Source organism: Etheostoma spectabile, chromosome 16 (genome assembly GCF_008692095.1).
Source record: "Etheostoma spectabile isolate EspeVRDwgs_2016 chromosome 16, UIUC_Espe_1.0, whole genome shotgun sequence".
NCBI lineage: Eukaryota > Metazoa > Chordata > Actinopteri > Perciformes > Percidae > Etheostoma > Etheostoma spectabile.
This window is the reverse complement of record NC_045748.1, coordinates 17780321-17801991: the sequence shown is the minus strand read 5'-3', so window position 1 is coordinate 17801991 and position 21671 is coordinate 17780321. Positions and strand designations below refer to the sequence as shown.

The 21671-nt window shown below is 40.1% G+C and overlaps 1 protein-coding gene across 2 annotated transcripts in view; it reads left to right on the top strand.

Annotated features, from left to right (window-relative positions):
- The window catches only part of pappaa (pregnancy-associated plasma protein A, pappalysin 1a), an 88928-nt gene that overhangs the window by 43709 nt on the left and 23548 nt on the right, over nucleotides 1-21671 (top strand). For both annotated transcript variants that reach the window (XM_032540393.1, XM_032540392.1), the window contains exons 11-15: nucleotides 6740-6850; nucleotides 7101-7236; nucleotides 7620-7833; nucleotides 11361-11535; nucleotides 20458-20641. In XM_032540393.1, coding sequence (XP_032396284.1) covers nucleotides 6740-6850; nucleotides 7101-7236; nucleotides 7620-7833; nucleotides 11361-11535; nucleotides 20458-20641 — 820 coding nt within the window. The remainder of the gene's footprint in view (nucleotides 1-6739; nucleotides 6851-7100; nucleotides 7237-7619; nucleotides 7834-11360; nucleotides 11536-20457; nucleotides 20642-21671) is intronic.

The following is a 21671-nucleotide window of genomic DNA, read 5'->3' as shown; positions in this document are numbered from 1 at the left end:
ACACACACAATCTCAACTGATTATCCTCCGGACAGCTAGTCTCTTTTTATTTTCTCTCACTTTTATCTCCGTGTGGCACGTGCGCCCGCTCACTGTGTAAGGCGCGTGTGCGCGCTATTCTCTAACAAGCACTCACAATCACACCTGATAGACAACCTTTTGTCTAAAACTAAAGTAACGAGCCAATTTTATAAAATGTAAGGAGTAGAAAATAATGATATTTGTTTTAAAATGTAAGGAGTACAAGTAAAAAGTTGCCACAAAAAAATAGTAAAGTAAAATTAAAATATCAGAAAAATCTACGTAAGTACAGTAACGAAGAATTTGTACTTTGTTACTTTCCATCTCTACTTGTGAATAAAGTAAGGTGGCATCAGCTTATTTAAAAGATCTCCTTTCTTTCCTGATCAAGCTCACACACAGGTACCCAGTCAGACAGAGATATACAGGCAAGCACACACACTCACAGTGCCGACTCCATGCAGGATTATAGGGCAGGTCCGTAGGGGGCTGAAATGTACTACTGCTGTCTTTGTGGAGCAGAACATAATGTTCCCCCACTACCACACCGTGGAATATGGTGAGCCAGCTCAACTTGCTCTAGGGGGATTGGATTGGAGAACTGGCCCTAGCAACTAACCTGTGTGTGTGTGTGTGTGTGTGTGTGTGTGTGTGTGTGTGTGTGTTGTGGGTGTGGGCCGCTGTGTGGTGTGTGTGTGTGTGTGGTGTGTGTGTGTGTGTGTGTTTATGTACGTAAAGGCAAACAGCCTGCACATGTACATACAGGCAATGACTCTGTGTAAGTAGGGAGTGTGCATGTGCATTTAACCTTTAAGATCAAACAGCAAGCCAGGTGATTTCTCTAGAGAGGGATGCTGCCCAGGCAATCTCTGACGCAACCCCTGGGCACCCCTGGAGAACACTCCCCTTAATTATACATAAGCAACAGAAGGGATAACATTTTAGTCCTCTCACGCTGCAAGACATTGCCTATATATATATATATATATTTATATATATATATATGTATATATATATATATATATTTGAGGTCTGAAGTATATACAAGCATTTGCATGGGGTCTGAAGTAATAACCACATTCATCTGTAGGTGAGTAATACTTTAAATGGCAAAGAGAGGGAGAAAAGGGCTACTGTTTTTTATTATAATTATTCTGGTCGGTAAAAACAAGGAAACAAGGACTGGCCCAGATTTGTCCAACGTCCCAAAAAACAAGCAGTGTGTGTTTGTGCATCTCAGTGGGGAAACACGCATACTATAAGGACTGCTGCAGAGGAAACATATGCATTTACACACATTTTCCTTTAAATATACAGTACATGCAAACAAACTGACAAAACTTCCACATATCGTCGCACATCTGAAACCCCCACATGTGCATGCCCACAAAAACAAAAGCTCATACAGTAGCCGAGCTGTTGCAGCACAGGAAGGCCAGTTTTTCTGGCAAGGTCTCTCCCACCAATGTTCCCCCAAACCACACAGCCCTCGTCAGGCACAGCGCCAGTGACATAAGCGTGAGGTAACATTTAAAAGAAACCTCTGGGATGGCGTTCCTTTTTCCCCTTTTACTTTTCCCGTTTCAATAATTATTGTGGTTCTGCCATGTGGAAACCTCATTGTGACTGGTGTATTTTTTTCATGGCACTGATGACCCCCCCATAACATTTTCAAGCTGTTAATATGCAGGGTTTTTGGCCCTCTTTTATTGAGCATAGGGGGCCATTGACTGAGGGACATTTATATTCTCCGCAGTTCCATCTGTTTTCAACTTGCTGGTATTTTACACTCACCAATCCCTATACATTAGTTTGTGGTCCATGTTCTCTACCACCCAGTCACTGCTCATGTCCGCTCTGATGAGAGTGTGATAGGTAAACTGCATAATTGCACCCTCTCACTAACTTTTACAACCCCATTCTCAGTAGGCCATGGAAGTGGCCCATCATTAGCCCTGGACCAATGAGACAGTGAGCTTCAGTGGGTATGGGTGGGGCTGGGTGACAGGACATTACATCACATACCAGGCTCTCACCAGCATTCCAGTAAACCTTGGGATGGTGCTTGGAAACTCATACTAGTTTCTCTCTGTTGCTCTTTCTGTCCACAAATGCCTCACAGATGCTCACTCCTGCTACCCATGCTCAGGCTTCAAATTCATGTACAGTAGAGAGAGGAAGGAATGGAAAATAGGGAAAAGAAATACCTTTTGATGGAAATAAACACATTTTAGGAGGTGTCATGACAGGATAAATATTGGGAAATTGTTTTTATTTTTAATTTACAACCGTCAAAAATCTCCACCTCTCCAGAAAAAAACGGTAACTGACTGACCTTACTGAGGCATACAACACAATCTGAAACAAACAATAAACTCTGAAATGCTCAGCAGGTATCCTCGACTCCTGGCGCACCAGTGCTCACACTGAGTCAAATAAAGTAATTAGATGGATCATGCAAAATGAATGAACAGCTTAACTGCTGTAGTGATTATGTTGATTGCTAAAGTGAGTGATGGAATAATGGCAAAAAAACAATATCGAGACTTAAGACGATGGGGTTGGAATCATTTTTGGAAAGTGGGAACTTTTTGTAGGCAAGGGAGAGTGTGTGAAGTTGGTTTATAAAGATATATTTATAACAGTCCTGACAAAAAAAGGGTCTTACAAGCTAGTCCACTGATATCTACCAGTAATTTGTTTTGCAGACTTCATACATGCATACATACAAACATACATACTGTACATGGCTCATAGTATGTGAGACATTATGATGGCATCCTTACGTCTGTCTGTGTGAACCGATGCCTCTTATGATTACCACTTCACAACTCAACAATACATTACCAAAGTTTCATACTTACATAATTTGTAAGCTTCATGCTGAATACAAAAACCTACAGATAAAAAAACAAAACCAATTTTTTTGCTGCATCACCTTAACAATTGAAACTGAGTTAATATATTTAAACCACAAGTCAATTGTCAAGACATTGAAACAGAAATATTTGCTAGTTAATGTATAAAAGTAAATCCTTTAATTTATGACCCAATAAGGTGTGGCATGGCTTTATAGCGTGTCAGAAAACACGGGGAGGACCTTTTATAGGGCCTCCTAAATGTCTGAGTGTCTCACTAGTCTTCCATGAACATATGGCCCATGTGTGTGTGCAAGGTTTATTGATTTCAATCCAAGATAGACCATTTTGACAATCTGGAGGCTTTAACATCAGTATTTGAGCCAAGGAGGTTGTAGCATGTGGGTATGTTTGTGTTTCAGCCTGTGTATGTGTATGTACATGGATATGTGCTCTGTGACCTAACGTCAACCTGGCACTATATCTCCATCACAAGGGAAAGGACTGTGGTTAAGGTACATTAGGGCCATTATTATTGTCATTACTCTAACAGCGGCACTCTCCTATTCCCTCTTTCCAAGTTTATGTTTTGCCTTACGCTCTTAATGATTGTTTTTACAGTACAGCCATATTTTCAGGCTAGTGAGGCTGACGGTTGCACTCACTTTAGCATCACCTTTGTCCGGTTTCCCCTTTGCTAAAGACACTTAACTCTCCTTTTATCTGAAGTAATGATTTACAAACAATGGTTTGTGTCTACAGACCAGGGTTTTGGCTGCTGTCTGCCAGTCTTACTAGCCAGCTGGTACAAATTAAGATTGTGTGTGTGTGTGTGTGTGTGTGTGTGTGTGTGTGTGTGTGTGTGTGTGTGTGGTGTGAGTGTGGTGGGTGTGGTGTGTGTGTGTGTGTGAATTGTGTGTGTGTGTGTGTTTGTTTGTTTGTTTGTTTGTTTGTTTGTTTGTTTGTTTGAGTTAAGAAGTTCAACTCGTCTCAAGGGTTTGTTGTTACTGTTTTGCAAGGAAGGCAAGTTATTTTGTTTCAAATAGATCTCAATATTTGAACATAAAGGAAAGTGAATTTACCTGATTACAAAGTCCATAATGTAAGCGGTACACAAAGATTAAACATTTGAAGAAAACATCTGACACTGACACATGAAGGAGAAAGAGCATGGCTGAAGTTCTGATAAAAAAAGGTTTGCTAGGTTTAACATTGTTTTACAAAGGATTTATATTTGGGTTCGTGGACCTGAGCCTGTAGATTAATGTTGACAACTAAGATAGCCCCTGTGCCAGATCACACTTAACCAAAAGATTAAAAGTAAAATTAAAATTAATACAATTTAAAAGCTCGCTTCTAAAGCTGGCTGGCTGGCTTGCCGGCCTCTACAATTTGCATGTTTTTCCCATACTTGCATGGGCTTCCATCAGGTGCTCTGTTTTCTTCCTCCAGAATAATTGTCTGTCTCTGTGTGTCAGCCCTGTGATAGACTAACAACTTGTCCAGGGTCTTCCCAGCCTCTCGCCCAATGTGTGATGGCCCAGATCATTTTGACACTGAAAAGATAACTGGGTATTGATGGATGGATGGATAGATGAATGGACAAAATCAGAATTTGTGGAAACAAAGTAGCCTTGCTCGGTTGAGTCCTGGATAGGTGTAAAAATGTATTACTATCACCACCACGAGTGCTTTGACTCTTGCCATTGCATTGGGAGGAGGGTGGAGGAAATGTAAAGAACCATGGGGGACTTGTGAATTGCCTCCCACTGGTTTGGTGCTTTATGGGGGTGTTTGCTTGAGTCTCGAAGAGTGGGTTGTTAGAAAAGAACACCAGGAGATGAGGGGGAAAGAATGAGGGCAGTAGCTAGTGCCACCTGTGTTTACATAGATAAGTCATCAGTTTGTATGTGGAAAGGGAATTGTCATGTTCTCTGCCAGAAAAAGGGTAATATTGGAATCCAGCTCTTCTTGACTTTAATTTAGTAGCAGCTTTTAATTGATTGGCTAACTCAAGCCCAGACCAACATCAGAGTTGGGCTCTAGGTCGTCCTTGCACTTACCAAACTAAAATTAACCTTCAATTTAGTTATTTCATCTATGTCATTAACAAAAAGGAGATCTACACAGCTCCACTCAAGTTGGGACAAAGTATCATGGCAACTGATCTCAGGTGTATGTCACCTGCATGTCTTATTTCTGCCACTTCAGCTCTGAGCAGAAAGGTCACGTCAACAGATCCAGGGGACAGATATATGGACAGATAGCTGGTCTGGCAAGCTTTCCACGGTGGCGGAATCTTACAGTAGCCTCTCTAGCAAGACTCTCATGTTACTGGTGTCTCATTTCACTAGCTCAGGGCAGTGAGCAAAACTCACCGTCCTTGGGTATGTGCCCTTGCTGCCCTTTGGCTGTGTTATATATTACTCAATAGTCTTTTACCAATGTGTCTATCATCTTTTTCTGCCTCTCTGTCACTTTTTCTTCCTTTTAATTATAATGACAGTCAGCATCATCTCATCCCTGTTTTCTCCCAATCCCACATGGGTGATAATGTGTACTACACAAATCCTAGAGAGGGTCTTTTTCAGTATGTCAACTAAGCCACAGTAATGAGGTGACTTTGTCATTGCAGAATTTACGATGACTGGATACTAATGCCATTTTTTATTCAGTTGTATTCCTTGTCCTTTTAAAGTTCTATCCTACCTGCTTCCAATAGGATGAGAGAGTGGTAAAGTGAGAGGTTGAGTAGCCAATCACCATGCTTAAGCTGTTTTGGCTTAGATTTTTGGTGGTATCACTATAACATACATACCCCCATTTTCTTCTGTGGTAGGACCGATCTCTGGTTGCGTTGAGTGTAGTGGCATTTTCACCCAGTGCCATATTCAACAGCCTCTGGGAATACACCATATCACTTTATTACGCATGTCAGAGTTAAATTAAATTGCACTTGACAGTTTGATTGGAATTTGTCATATCAATTGACAGAATACAGTATTTTGAAGCAGTATTAATCAATATCACCATTTTGTCAGATTGAAATGTCCGATTGTTCACTCTATTCTGTCTCATGTTACTTACATTAGACAGTTGCTTCAAGGTACAGTATTTCATTTCAATGTTGTGGATTCTTATTATCACACTGCGAAGGTATAGAAAAGTTTGACTTTTTATCATTTAAAAAGATCAGTGAAAATCTGGATGTAAAGAGATTAGAGTCTGAGTAAATGCGGTACAACTGTGTGACACAGGTGACTAATTCAGTGCTGCACGGGATCATGAAAACTCTCTAAGGGCTTCTAGTGGGCAGGTGTGGCATGACAAGGTTTAACAAGGCAGTACAAGGTGAGTACTCAAAAACATACAAAGACTACAAGGCAGAAAAAAGGACAAGTAGGAGGGACATGGGGCGTATGGCACATGACAGGTTCTGAGAATCAGGCATTGGAAACTGTTTGGAAAAGGGCAGGCACTTTCAACAAAGGCTTGGCAGGTGATTGGAAGAAGCATCCTAAACAAACTCTCAAACTCAAATTCTTGCCAAAGCCAATACGGAGAAGAGCCAAAACATCTTTTCCATAGAGTTAACCTCTATAGGAGCAGGTATTGTTGTTTTGAACGAATAGCCTCCTCTTCATGTCGACACACATACCATGCCTGTAGCTGACGGTAGCTCCTCACAGGTCGCTGATTGGTTGGAATCACTGCGGTTTGGATACAAACGAAATAAATTTATGTGTGATCACGCAACCCAGCGATTCTCACGTGATCTCATGATATCACAAGAATCCAGCTGCATTGCCAGGAAATCCAAAAATACCCACTTTCCTTCTTTTTCTCTTATGCTTCCCTAGACCTGTCAGTCCAAGGTGTTTGATCTATCAGATGGAGTGTCCCAGTATGCATGGTTCCCCTGTAGTGAGGCTCATGAGCCAACCTGGGGATATCCTAACTATTGGCTCAAGGTAAGAACTATCTGAAACACCTGAAGTGCATTAAAACAACATGGCATCATTATGGCAGCAACTTGAAGAGCAAAAGAAGAAGAATTATGCACCAATTTGACATTGCATATAGTGCATGAAACATAATTCTAATTAGAAAAAAACTAAGAGAAAAACTTCAACCTTAGCTATTACTCCTCTAAGAAAGTGGACACAGTAGAGTCCAGTTATTAAAAATGTGTACTTAACTTTTTTGTTTTCCTTCATTCAGGCCCACTTTTCTCATCCCATGGTGGCAGCAGCAGTGATTATACATCTGGCTGCCGATGGTACCGGCTACCTTGACCAGACTCAGTGTAACATCACTGTTCAGCTGGTAGACACCAAGGAGGGTATCCATAGTCTTGGTGAGAACTGTCTTTTGTACTTTTAAATTGCAACCCACTTGATTCACCTCCAGTAACAATGACAGAGTGGAAAGCTCAGCCCAAAGGAACTTTACCTACTGTACCTAACTAGAGCTTGTTATAGCTGAGCAGATATCATGTAGAGGGAAGCCCCCTCAAGTTCATGACACAACATGCGCAACACTGTATCACTCTTTCAACACCAGCATGCTGTTTAGACCCCTCTTCCAGCCTTTTCTTCACTCCTAATTCACTTTTAAGGTTTGATTAACATTGCAGACCTGAATTCTTCTGATCTCTGCTTTCATCCCCTACTTCCCACATCTCAATCTCAATACAACTTTCTCTTTGTCTTTTGTCAATACCCAATATCCTTTTCGCAGGTGAGTGGCGTCTCAGCTGCCGCACCAACCCTTTAGTGATCCCAGTGAACCATGACCTGTCAGTGGCCTTCTACCACACCAAGGCTATCCTGGTCATGTTTGCCTCTCGCCTTGTGGCCGTTTCCGGAGTAGGCCTGCGCTCTTTCCAGTCCTTCGACCCTATCACTATAAGTGGTTGCCAGAGCAATGAGATCTACAACCCCACAGGCCAGAGGTGAGGCTGAGAAAAAGGGATATGGATAACAATATGAGGCCGGCATTTTACACACACATCACAACCAAAGACATGCACATGAAATCATTCAAGTACGTGCAAACAAGCATGCAATCACATGCAGATATGCATGAACAACTTGCACAACCCTTTGACTTAAAGGTACAGAAAACTCGATTTGGAGTCATATTTTTTCCAAAGCTCTATAAAGGTATACATGGGAGTACCAAAAGTAATCTGTTACAGTCATAAGTAACTTGTCAGTACTGTTATTATGTCCGCCGGGATCATTCGTTCGGTTGTGTGCATGTGCATATTTGTCTGTCCGTAGCTAATCTGGCGTACTACTGCACCTATCAGCCTAATATTTTTTGTGCACATTTATGACCATATGCTTAAAGACCTCTTGTGGTTGTGATGGTCGTCAAAACATTAAATAATGTAAAAAATAAAAAATAAAAAAAATACATGAATGTCAAAATAAGTATTTTATAGTCGACACAGTCGGGATCAAGTATACACAACCCACAAAAGAAGGACCGAGCAGGAATCCCTCTTCCAGGATGGACAGATGTGGCAGCAGTACAATCAAATATATGGAGAAGTAATTAAATATTAATTGTTATTGAAAGAGTTCCAGTCTTTCAGGCAAGGTGTGAAAGGGATATAGTGAAGACCACACACAAGACAAAAAGAAGAGAAGAGACAAGAGATGCTAAAAGCTGTGTTTGTGTGCGTATGTGAGCCAGAGAGAGGGAGATGCAATCGTTAATTAATGATGCCAACAAGCTGTTTAATGTTAGAGGTTTGCCCAAAGCTACAGCTATAACAGTAAAACACTCTCGGGAACAAATATAATATCACTGGAAATTTGCAATTAATTTGGACCTGTTGCTCAGCTCTGCAAATTTCCAACAATAAAGCTGCTACCTCTAGCACTAAATCTTGTTTACCACCCCAGTTTGTATTGAGTTCGGCTAAAGTGCACACTGCATACAAATGGCCATTTTTTTTTAAAGTCATGCCAAAATGGACATGTTTTTCCTATAATAATTTTTTACATTGAACAGCACTACATTGAGTTTGTCACTCACTATTTTTACAACTCTAACTACTTATTAACTAAACGACCTGTCATCAATCAGGCATTAAAAGTGCTGCCCAGGGTTGAGCAGTATTCCAAATTTGGAAAAATGTTTTGTGTATGACAGCAATTCGTAACAGCTGAAAACCTAGAATCTGAAACAGCAAATAAAGATAATCAAATGTATGTTTATTAAGCCTTTAACATTTCTACGATCTGTTTGTAAGGACAGAAAAAAGAGTTTACATCAAATTTAGCTACAAATTCCCAGTTTTTGAGTCTCCAGCACCTTTAATTTTAACGACTAACCATATGATGTCAAGTCCCTCCTTACAAACATAGTTAAACCAGACCACACACACAAGGAGTCACAATTTGCCAATTTCCACACCACTGTCATGCATGAGGCAATTCATACTGATGATGCTCCCACAACCCTTTCAACAAGAAATGCGCTAATAAACAAAAAGAATGGATTGTCGGCGGTCTGTGCAGAAAGATAGAGCTGTTTGTGGCTTTTGTGTGCCAGTGAGACATCCAAGAGCACCTAAATAGATTAAAACTGCTGTGTATCTGCACCAGCCAGGAAATTGTTTGTTACCACAAACACAGAGTTGCTTTCTCCTATAGTTCTCTATAACTTTCCTTTCTTTCATATTGTCTCCACTTCATCTAATTCCAGTTTTTTATGATGGTAAGTCAACTAGACATGCCAACTTCTCTTTAGAAGTTTTGACTTGAACACACTACAAAGTGAATATTATGATATAGTATTACAATCAGTTATTATTTACCGGTCTGTCTTTACAACATCAGTAAAGAATCCTGGCTCGGCCTCGTTGTCTTTTTATGTCACTGATCTGTTTCTTCTCTTCAATGGACTCCAAGTTATCATCTGCATTCTGTCGTCTATACCCACTATCCAAATGTCTTCTCCATTTAACCTCATTACGTTTTCACTTCCTCCTTATTACCATTCCCCCTGCTTTTTCCACATCTCTCCTTGTCCTCCCCTTCATCATATGTTATCCCATGCTTCTTATCCTTTACTTTCAGGTCATCTTCCTTTCCCTCCAACTGTTTGCCATATCCTTCTCCTGAATTCTCCCTTTTCTGTGCCTCCTGCTCCAGCTTTCACTCTGTCATTCTCCTGGGCTGAGCAGCACATTTCCAGTAATACTTATGCCTCCACAAAACACCACATCCCTTTTTCCCTGAGTTGTTAACAACAGGAGCTATTAACATGACTCCGTTTTATATTCCATGCTTTTCTGCAAACACATGCACATGTATGATTTCCCCTTTCTCTTTTTTGCACTATTTTCTTTTCACTTATCACCTCTTACATTGAGAATTGTTGGGGTTCTGTTTTTTAAATTTTCATCTTCTTTTTGTTATACTATTCTATTGTGCTGGATACTGTACTTCTCATTTGCTAGGGAGGAGGATAGTTTTACAGGTAGTTAATTGTAATTTATGTCAGAAATTCCAGAGAGATTCAAGAGATTTTGTTCCGAGCCAAAGTGGCCACAGAGGAGACTTCTAGGCTTCAGTTTGTCCTCAAAAAGCCTTGACGTAAGGGACTGCTACTCTCGTGCTTTATAAACAGTCTTCGCCTGCTCATCTTAGCATCTTGTTAGCATTTTAATCTAAGATTACAATATTTTTCTTCCCTATAACTTTTATTTACTTTAATACAGCGTCTTTTCTGAGTGTTATAGTGGTAGGGGCAGTAAGGTAGAAAAAGGAAGGACATAAGGAATAATGATATGAAAAAGCATTTTTCTGTCTGCAAGAAAAGAAATAAATGAAAATAGCAAATTAGAGATTCTATTCTCACAGGACTGAGTTTAACAATATTTCTGCAGACCTGTATTTTCTTTCATTCTCTGTCTGTGCCCCCATACCTTTCCCTCTTTCCTCATTGGCTTCATAAGGAAACACTATACTGTAGAATGTGGACTATTGTAAAAAGGTGCACTGGGCATCCAAGCCTTCCAAAACCATTAAATGCCTTCTCCATCAGGCTACCAACATAAAGCTGTGGCCAAACTCTGCCATTTTAGCCTGCACATAATATATCCTGTCCCTCTTAATTCACAAACTACAGTCTGCCATGTGTGCACATACAGACACCCCTTTCATGTGCAACAAATATGGCAGTCCTTTCTCCATGTGGTTTATTGATTTGATATGTTAAGCAGTCATTGATGGATGGATGTGGTTGACTCAATGCGTGGCTTTTCTGTTTGTGAGCAAATGTGTGACTGCTTCCATGTTTGTGTGTCTGCAGTGTTATTTCTTACACAAACGTTACTTTGGTTGTGACTTTAAATGTGGGTTTTAGTTTCTTTCTCTCTGTCTCTTTTCCTCTCTCACTTTCTTTTACCAACCCCCCCATCCCGCCCCCCCTCTCCCCCCCCACACACACGCTCACTCGTAGTTGTGTACATTATTCGTGCGAAGCCATCGACTGCCAGGAACCCTTAATCCGCAATGCAGAGCTCAAGTGCAGTAGCCCTGGCCGCCACTTCTACAATGGAGACCGATGCACCATCTACTGCAACTCTGGATATGTCCTGCAAATCCACCAGGATGATGACATCATCAAAAGCCAGGTAAATACACTGCTACACACATGTTTAAACACACAGGCAGTCAAATAGCTCAGTGCACAAAAGGGACATGAATGCATAAATGTACACATGCAAACGCTTAAGTGCAAAAGCATTTCTACAGCATATGGGAACATTTGTGCAAACATGCATTTGTGAATGCACACATGAACATACATTCATGCAAACTCAAGTACACATTAGAGAGAAGTGCAAACACACTTTCTTTTTGCTCTATCTGCATTTATTTTGTCACCTGCAAAAACTAGGCTTGGCACTGCAAGCCTCAAGAGAGGGTGACATCATGAACATCCAGGTAGATAAGTGCTGCACTGAGAAGTGGAGACGCCCCAGTCTCCTCCTTTCGCTGGCTTGTTACAAACACACACGCACACACGCACACACACACGCATGCACGCACGCACGCACGCACGCATGCACACACACACACACACACACACACACACACACACACACACACACACACACACACACACACACACACGCACACACATATTCCGTACACAGACATAATAGTGTTTAGTCTCTCGCTGAGAATGCTGCACCATCACCTCAAACAGTCACTTTGTATTGCTACTCCACCGGGACGATGACATCATTGCATAGCGTCTGCTCCCTCTCCCTCCCTCGCTCAGTCCCTGCTCATTTCACACACATTGAAGTCTCTGTTAAAGGGCAGAGATTTGCTACCGCTCCCTAACAGCAGCACACATTAAATGCTTCCATGTCGATACCAACACACATACAGTAAAGTACAGACAATCTCATGAATAAACAGGACACAGATGCGGACAGATATAGTATACACACAGATGCGTGCACGCCACAAGTAAACAAACAAACAGGGTAGTTGACATTGCATTGTAAACCTTTTGGATTGGAGCCAAGTTGCTGTAAAGGCCATATAACTGCTCCATCCTTCTCCCCTGCTCTGTAAAGAAGTCTGCAAGACAATCTATTAATCTATTCCATCAGAGAGATAGGAGGTTCAGAGAACAAGGTATATTTTGTTTTTATGTGTATTTTAGTCTGGATCTGTATATGTGTGTGTGTTTGTATGTTTGAGAGGCAGAGAGAAGAGTTTTACTTATTGAAAGAGGGGGTGGGGGATTTTTTGGTATTCTGTCAGAATTCTGACCTTAACAATGTGTTCTTTCTCCCATCTCTCACATGGCTGTTGCCAGGATATGTAACTCGTCATAATTGGATGGTTTCTAAAACCGCAAAGTCGTTCAGCTGTCCCTCTATCTTTCACTAAATGGCCTTATTCACACCAGTGGCTTAGGCAGAGATTGTATTTTGGGTGGGCCAGTACAAAAGTGGGTGGGCTATCTTTTCCCAGAAAAAAAGTTTTATAAAATCTTAGAAGTAGAAAAAAGGACAACATACAGACAAAATGAAAAACAAGTGACTGTTGTATTTTGCAATATTCTGCAGCAAAACACTGCCTATACACATGCTCAACCAATTGTGCCTAGTCTATAAAGGCTGTACACAATGGTATAGACAAAAACCTGTCTATTAAATCCTGTTCAGACTTACACATGCACATATACACATACCATTTTACCGTAGTAAGTGGCAACTAAACATAAACCCAAATAGTAGAAAAGGTGTTCACATACTGCGTGACATAGCATAAGTCAGACAGTAATCGCATGTACTGTAACATATCCCTCGTGCATTCAATACAGCCATTGTTGCTTCAGTACCATGGTCAGCTCACGAATAACAGCAAAGCAAGCAGCTGTTTACACAAATCGGCAGAACAAGGAAGGAAACAATCTGTCTAGCATTGTTTAAATTAAGAAAAAACAACACACTCCGTAATTTCTATTGAATGAACCACATACAATGAAATCTGGTGGAACTTATCTTCTGTGTGAAAAAAATAGCAACTCATTTTAAATAAACAATCTGGCTTATATGGCTTGTACACAACACACCATTACTTAATGGAAAATAAAATCCCTTCACGGGCAAATATGAAGTGAAAAATAGTAGTTTGTTGAGATTTGGAAAAATGCCAGGGACACAAATGTCTAATTCTTCCATGACGGGTGGAAATTACAGCCAATTGGCTACTTTCCGATGCAGTTGGTCAAATAATACTGGTAATTCAGCATCCTCAACCGAGATGTGATAGTGATCACAGAGAATCCACAGAGACACCTTGTGTGAAAATGTCTTAAATTGTGGGAGAAAAGTTACTGCTGTCCTCATTATGCCACACTGATCTTCCTGGAAATGATTGTCCAGCTGTCTGTCAAGGATAGCATTTCAGATGTGTCATCATCATTTATTACACTTGTTCCATTTACCAAAACTAGTTGTGACCACATATCCCACAAGTCTTGCCGGGAGCGTTCTCCCTCTGGTACAAGCTGTGATGTCCCAGCTCGTGATTTGCTTTTTCTGCATCAGGTTGTTGTCCCAAATGACACTGAATTGTCTCTAAACCGAGCAAAGTTCTCTTTTAGTGCTTCAGTTAGGGCGATGCACTTAGAGACTGACAATGTTGGTAAAATCGCTCATCTGAAATAAATTCCCAAATGTGACGAGAAAATATGCCCTTTTTTGTTTGTATTTCTTGGAGCAGGGTACTTCAATATTACGTTGAGTAGCCTATGTTAGTATTTTGCTCACTGCTCAGGATTTGGAGCTCCATCGCATTGCTCAGGTACCAAGCACGGGTGTCCTGGATGGAGCTCTTGTTGCGCTTCCACAAACCTTGTTCTGTATATTGTTTAGTGTATCAAAGAATGTGCTAACGTGCCCAGACACCTTTGATGGAGCACAGACCAAATTCCACCTGTAAGTATTACAGTGGACATGCACGGTTTGAAGAAAAGTTTGTTTTAGAATCACATGCAAACCTTCCTTGTTTTCTGACATAACGGAGGCCCAATCAAAATTGAATCCAACACACACATAAGGGTCAAGTAATTTAATTTAATCAACTGTCAATACTGCTTGCGCTCACCTCACCTCATCTGTCTATGAACACAACTTTTCCTGTGTGAACATAAATCACCCAAACAGCTACAAGGTCACGCTTTGACTCATCCTTGTCTGCCATAAGGACATAATAGATGCCTGGCGTTTCAAGGACTTCTACTTTGATCTTTCGCAACAGCAAGGAGGCGGCTGACTCCAGCAGCTCATTTTAAACATCTGGGCTCATCAAAGTTCAGTTTCTGGGCAGCTTGTCTGGATGATTTTGGATCTGTGGATCATATTTGGATATATTTTTGAGACGATTGCATTTTCCCTGGCCTGCAGTTTGGCTGGTCCTGTAGCTTTGATAATTGCCCAGTTAAACAGAGAGGGGCTTGCTTGTGTGGTGTTTTTTGAGTGCCTGACGTAGGTGCTTCAATCCACAAACCCCTGTGTCGCAAATGGGCCGTCAGTTCCGCTGGGGAAATGTCTGCTCATTTTACACACAAAATAACATACATATTACACTGTATTCCAACGTAGGAAAACTTCTTGCACTCCTCTTTTTGTCAGGCAGATGCGTAGTACGGGACCGAAGATAGCAGATAAGGAGTTTTGAAAGAATCCCTCACACTGACAATTACGCAAGGAATTGTTTTCTTTCGAAAATGCAACATTTCAGTCTTAGACCTTCTATTCTATTCCAACCATGAAAACTGTCTGTGAAGGTTGTTCAGCAGTTGCAGTTAAATCGGCAGGTAAACCCACATCAGGCTGACTGAGAGGGCACTGGCACCAGGGACCAAGAGGCTGCACTAACCTTGTGGACTAATGAGTCTGAAGAACTGGGCTGGGTGCACAAACTTCTAATTGCATTATATTTTGATTGACAGTGCACTTTTGTTGCTAGTCATCAATGCCAATTCATTTAGTTATAAAATATGCTTTTCAGAGAGGGAGAGGCAGGAAAGTGGAGTGATGGGGAGACATGAGACAATAGAAAAGAAAGTAGGGCAGTGCCAAACATCAGTTTTTGGATTTCAGAAGGTTTGCCACAAATGATGACTGACAGTTCAAAGGTATTTAGAGGATCTGTTATTTATGAATAACTTTTTTGCATCCATTTATTTCATTAAAAGACATCTGGCCAGTTTTGTTGGTTTAATTCCAAATTAGCATTTTGCGGTACATTTTAATAAATGATGCTCTGCAAAAAATGCCAAAATCGTCTCCCTCAGCTCCAAAATCATTTTAAGCTCAGCAATGTAATATCAGTAAGGACAAGTAAATCAATGAGCTCAGTGTTCGTGCCACAAAAAAAAATTGATGCAACAAACTACATGTGCAGACTGAATCATGTTTATAATTAGCATAACAGAATCTAAACCCTGTTTGCCATAGCGGGAGTGCCTTTTAAGCTTGTTGATCCGTTTTACGTCCAGTCTTTTATCCTTAAAGAGTGATATCTGGAATTTTGTTCACAAGTTGTGTGTCCCTCCAGCTGCAGTAGAATTTTCCTCCCGAAAGCCTTTGTAAGTTGGAACACAGAGAGTCTCACTGGGTATCATTTACTATAAACTAAAGTTGTTTTTGTCCGATCACTGCAAACTATCATTTTCGACATCTACCTTTCTCCCATCACTTAAGATGATAGTTGAAAACCCTATTTAAAAACAACAAAAATGTAGCAAAATGAAATACAAAAACACCTTTACCTCAGATTTTCAGTATCCCCTCCCCCCTGTACAACTCTTAATTTATTTATTCCCTTCTTTTTTCAGCCATGCTTATAAAGACACCGCAAAAATGTTGAAAAGTGCAGCGTGAAGCACAATCTTGTATCCTTTCATTACCCAATTACATGCTTGTTCCACTGATGTCAAAGTGGTTCTGGGAACACCACCTTCAGAGATAACTTAATCTTCAGCAACAAATCTGTTTCCTTCACTTGCTTTATTTCTATGTGTGCTTTATTGCTGTCTGTTTTTCCTATTTTTCTCTCTTTGAAATGTTTAGGGAACACTAAGTACTGGCACTGAAAAAATATTTTAATTTCCCATTGGCCTTTCCTTTAACAGACTCTATATGTGTTAAAGCTGTCCACCATAGAACATAGAACAGGCCCATCGAACCACCATTTCCAGCCCACAAAATGATCGCCAATCTACTTTCTTTTAATGACCTCTCTCCAGGTCTTATCAAAGCAGTGAGGAAAATGTTACACACATTTAGAAATAACTCGTGGTAATATTTGAGCCATTATATCCAATATAAATTCAAGGGCCATAAACATATTATTTTGTTTATTATTATTCAAGTAGGCAGTCAGCCAACTCAGTTAAAGAAAGACTTTTATGTGAATGTTTTATAGGCACCTGGATGTAGACTTCCTGATGTTCTAATGCATGGCTTTTCTGTGGGTGCTCCAGTTTCCTCTCATTCCAAAGGATGCATGTAAGGTACTGTAATAGAAACAGTCTTGCCTTTGACCTTCATGAAGGCACTGGCTTGATTGCTGGATTTGATTCCTAGGTGCTACTCTGCAGCTAGTAAGGATGAGTCAAATGCAGAGGACAAATATCACCATTGGAATTAATAAACTATAACTCAAATCAGCTTAATGTGTTCACATTAATAATACCTATATCTATGGATGTTTTAGTATAATTAAAAAATGTTTCTTATTCAGTTGTGGAAACATGTATTTAATGTTCAAGAAAATACTTGAAACTGAATACTTGATTTGAAATCAAGTTTTCAGGGGCTTTAAATAAAAAATAAAAAAAATAAAATGGCCAGGTACTAAAACTATGTCCCGGTCAATCACTCTTGCCTACCAAATAGTGGTTTCACACAAAAAATATGTCTCATTACAGAAGCTAGAAGTGCCATAAACTCGTTTTCACTCGGATTTTAAGGTCACTCAGGCTATTTTTGTACTTTGTACTTGTATTTTACTGTCCTACCTCATGGAAGAACCCTGCTGTTGTGAGTCCTATTGTTTCCTAATAGTGCCATAGCAGCAGCAGTTACCTGCACTGGACTTCATTCTTGTAAGCCTTCAAGCTAAATATGAATGAGAGCAAAGGCAGCATGTTGTAATCCTAGTTTTTAAAGCACAGCCGGAGCCCTTTAACATTGGAACCCTGTTGCTCCTTAAGTTGCTGACTTTGTAGATGCTGAGTTTGGATTTGATAGTTACAGTATATGACATGTACCAGGTGATGTAGCAAAGCTCCTCCTGATTAGGTGAGCATATGAATACACATTTTAGTTTGCTGTTTTGCAGAGATAAAGGTCAAGCTATAGAGGCCACCCATGCAATCCATGTCTGTTTGGTAACCATTTAGATGTCTGGAAAAAGTGTACAAGTACAAATACAAGTTGGTTTAAAATCCTCTCTGTCTAGGCTGACATGGTTATCATTTAACAAAAAATGAAGGCTCCTAGATCTTCATGTACTTCTGAGTATTGTTAGATTTTAAGTACACCCAAACCCCAGCTGTAAATTACTGTTCTGAACACATTCTTGACCACAATCATTTGTGCTACTGTTTTTCTACCAGAAAATATGTATTTTCCATATACTGAATTCCACTTCTAAGCAATACTGAAACAACTCTACCTATCTATTTACAACTGTGTGATACTACTATACTTTTTTTTTCATTTTAATGTGTTTGTGTGCTATCCAAGATAAGGCAAGCCCGTTACATTAAGAAAGAGGCTGTCAGTCTGTCAGTTCATTTGTCTGTATGGCTTGATGATTGTCAAAATTGCTTCTTGAAGAGAAACTGTAAAGTTTTTATAGGAAGGAAAATTCCCACACATTTACACACAGACATACAGCCCTTTATACACTTACACACTTGGGGATACGAGCTTGATTAAATGCAGAAACAGCTCATGGCAGATGTACGTAAATGTGACTGTGTTTCTCCGAATGTGTTTGCGTGCATCCGTGTGGGCAAAACCTTTAACTTAACACATGCATACACCCATTTCACAAACTTACTTAACATTATATTTGCACACATATTTACAGTCCCCACATTAACGCTAAATAGATCCTTCCACATTTCTTCCATGCAGTCTTTGTTCACAACTTCCCATCATGATTGACTGATTCAACTCTACACCCAGTTATTTTTCAGCAGGCACTCACATGTGATGCATATGTTACTTTGTTGGATATCTAATTATGAAAGGAGCTTATTTATTTTGAGGTAACATGATACTGTTATTCAGTATCATATAATGGGATCAAGATGAAAGATAGAAATGCATGGGAACAGAGAGAAGGTTACGAAGCAATAGATGTGTAATGCTTACTGAGTCCAGCTTGTGTGGCCTTAAAGTTTAGCCAATCTTTAAAAAGATGTGGATAATTAAGGTCAACCAAAACAGGGGTAGAGTTTTTATGTTAAAAACTCAGGTTTCCCTTTATTTGTACTAAAAGGGAAAACGTCTAAATGATTGAGCTTTCACAGCTTTGTTGTGATATTTTTTGGCACTGCTATCAATTTAAGCATTCCTGTTGCATTACATGGTGCTATGCAATGGAAGAGGATGAAACCAGTTGAGGTTTGGATGATGCAGTGGCTTTGCATTTTGGTTTCATCTCTGTAAGTATACCACATGCCAAATAATTTACAGGAATCAGAGCTATTTATAATAGGAAATAGACCTAAGTTCAGGAAACATTTCTGGTGACAATGCAAGATGTGGCCTTTGCAAGCCTCTCAGTCAGACTTTGCTAGGTCAAAGCTCCTTCAGCAGTAACCTGAATGGCTGCTGTTTCTAATCAGGGGCTATACTCTGATAGGTCCATGATGTGAATGGAACAGATGTTAATTTATTATACTAGCTACTATATCGTGCTGTAGACTTGAGCTAGTCTTTGTTTGTCATAGTAGTGGTGTTACCACTGCTGGGTTTGACTCCTGGCCTGAGTCTGTTATTTGCAGATTTTTCATGTTCTCCCCATGTGTGGATTTCCTCTGAGTTCTCCAGTTTCCTCCCACATTCCAATAACATTTAAGGACCCAGTCGCACAGGATGCACTTTGTACATTTAAAAAAGGGGGGCAGCCTAGCTCAATTTTGAGAAGCTTGCACAGTTTTTTCAGTTGACCTGCAACTGCATAGTCGACTACTGTCAATCACTAAGCCATGCAGCACATTTAATTACATTAGCAAAAACTGCAGTCATTGTACTATTTTGTCTGCAAAACTGATGTGCTATATTTTACAATGTTTGTGCTTTTTGATTGTTTGTCACCTAACAGCAAATTGAATGATTGCATGGCATTACCTACATTTAATGTTGTTTGGTAAAAGTCATATGTCAAACTTTTCAGTGAATCTAACCAAATTTTTAATATCATGATTACACAGAAACTCAAAGAAGGGATACATAAACAGAGTTGGTATTCCAGTTGTGGAAGATTATCTCTCTGCATGTGTCATACTTCCACCAAAGTCAATCTGTTTTGTGTTAGTGCTGATTGTGCAGTTGTTGGATATCAGTTGTCTTAATGGCACAACTTGACCTTACAAATGCTATCAGCAGTTACTTGAGCTGCTGGGTAGCCTGTAAGTCTTACTGACATACAGTGAGTAAACCAAGCCTGATAAAGCTTTGTTAGGTTACACACTGTTTGGAGACTTGTTGGAGTGAGTGCTGTATTGCTGATGTCATTTTTGTAAGGTTAACATTTATTGGATGTGTGTGGGACAACAATCTGTCACATCAATGTGCAAATAAATGTTCATGTCAAAGCACACTTACCTATTTAGGACTAATGGATGCCTTTTCTTTGTCGTTATTCTCTTCTCTATAACCTGTCAACGAACTGAGCACTGGAAATGTGTCAGCCTTCTGACTGCCTGATAGCCTACTCTAGAATAGGCCTGCAACTATCTGTCTCTATCTGACACTCACTTGATATTTTGTCTTGTTATCTAGTCGGACTCTTCAGTGACTATGACCTGTGCAAATGGGAAGTGGAACAAACAGGTGTCATGTGAGCCTGTGGACTGTGGGCTGCCAGACAAATACCATGTTCATCCTGCCCATTTCAACTTCCCTGAGGGAACCACCTACGGCAAAAAGAGCACCTTTCAGTGTCGAGAACCTGCCCAGCTCGTAGGTGAGATGCATACTGGAGCATGCACACATGCATGCAGAGATACAGTTGTGTTAAGTATAATAGCATTGTGTTTTTAAAAAAAGTGAATAAATCCTTAGAACAGCTTTTAATTCCATAATATCAATGCATTGGAAACACTGCACATTCAATTCCAAATCGAAACATGACCAAATTTGATCAAGTTTGTGTTCTACCCTTACATAAAGTGAAGAAAAAAAGAATAGTACGCTGTTCAAAAAAATAGCAGTATTTGCATTTTTTTTTTTACAAACTCAAACATTTACTATGTAAACTGAAAAATGTCTCAAGGGTTTGCTTTACTTTCAATCACTGCACTAATATTTAGTTGCATGAGCATTATTTCTGAGAACTGCTTAACATCTGTGTTGCATGGAGTCAACCAACTTCTGGCACCTGTGAAGGTATTCCAGCCCAGGACAATTGAACTACATTCCACAATTCCTCTGCATTACTGGGTTTTGCTTCAGAAACAGCATTTTTGATGTCACCCCACAAGTGTTATATGGGATTAAGGTCCGGGGATTGGGCTGGCCACTCTATAACATCAATCTTGTACATCTGGAACCAAGATTTGCTCGGTTACTGGTGTGTTTTGGGTCATTGTCTTGTTTCAAAGGCATTTACTCTTCAGCACAAGGCAACATGACCTCTTCAAGTATTTTGATGTATTGAAACTGATCCATGATCCCTGGTATGTGATAAATAGGCCCAACACCACAGTATGAGAAACATCCCCATAATATGTTTTTTGCACCACCATGCTTTAATGTCTTCACAGTGTACTGTGGCTTGAATTCAGAGCATGGGGGTTGTCGGACAAACTGTCTGTAACCCCTACCCCCAAAAAGAACAATTTTGCTCTCATCAGAATGTTGCGCCATTTCTCCTTTGGCTAGTGAATGTGTCCTTTGGCAAATTTCAACCTATTTAGTAAATGTCTTTTTTTCAGCAATGGGACTTTGCAGAGTCTTCTAGCTGATAGCTTTGCTTCACATAGCCTTCTTCTGAT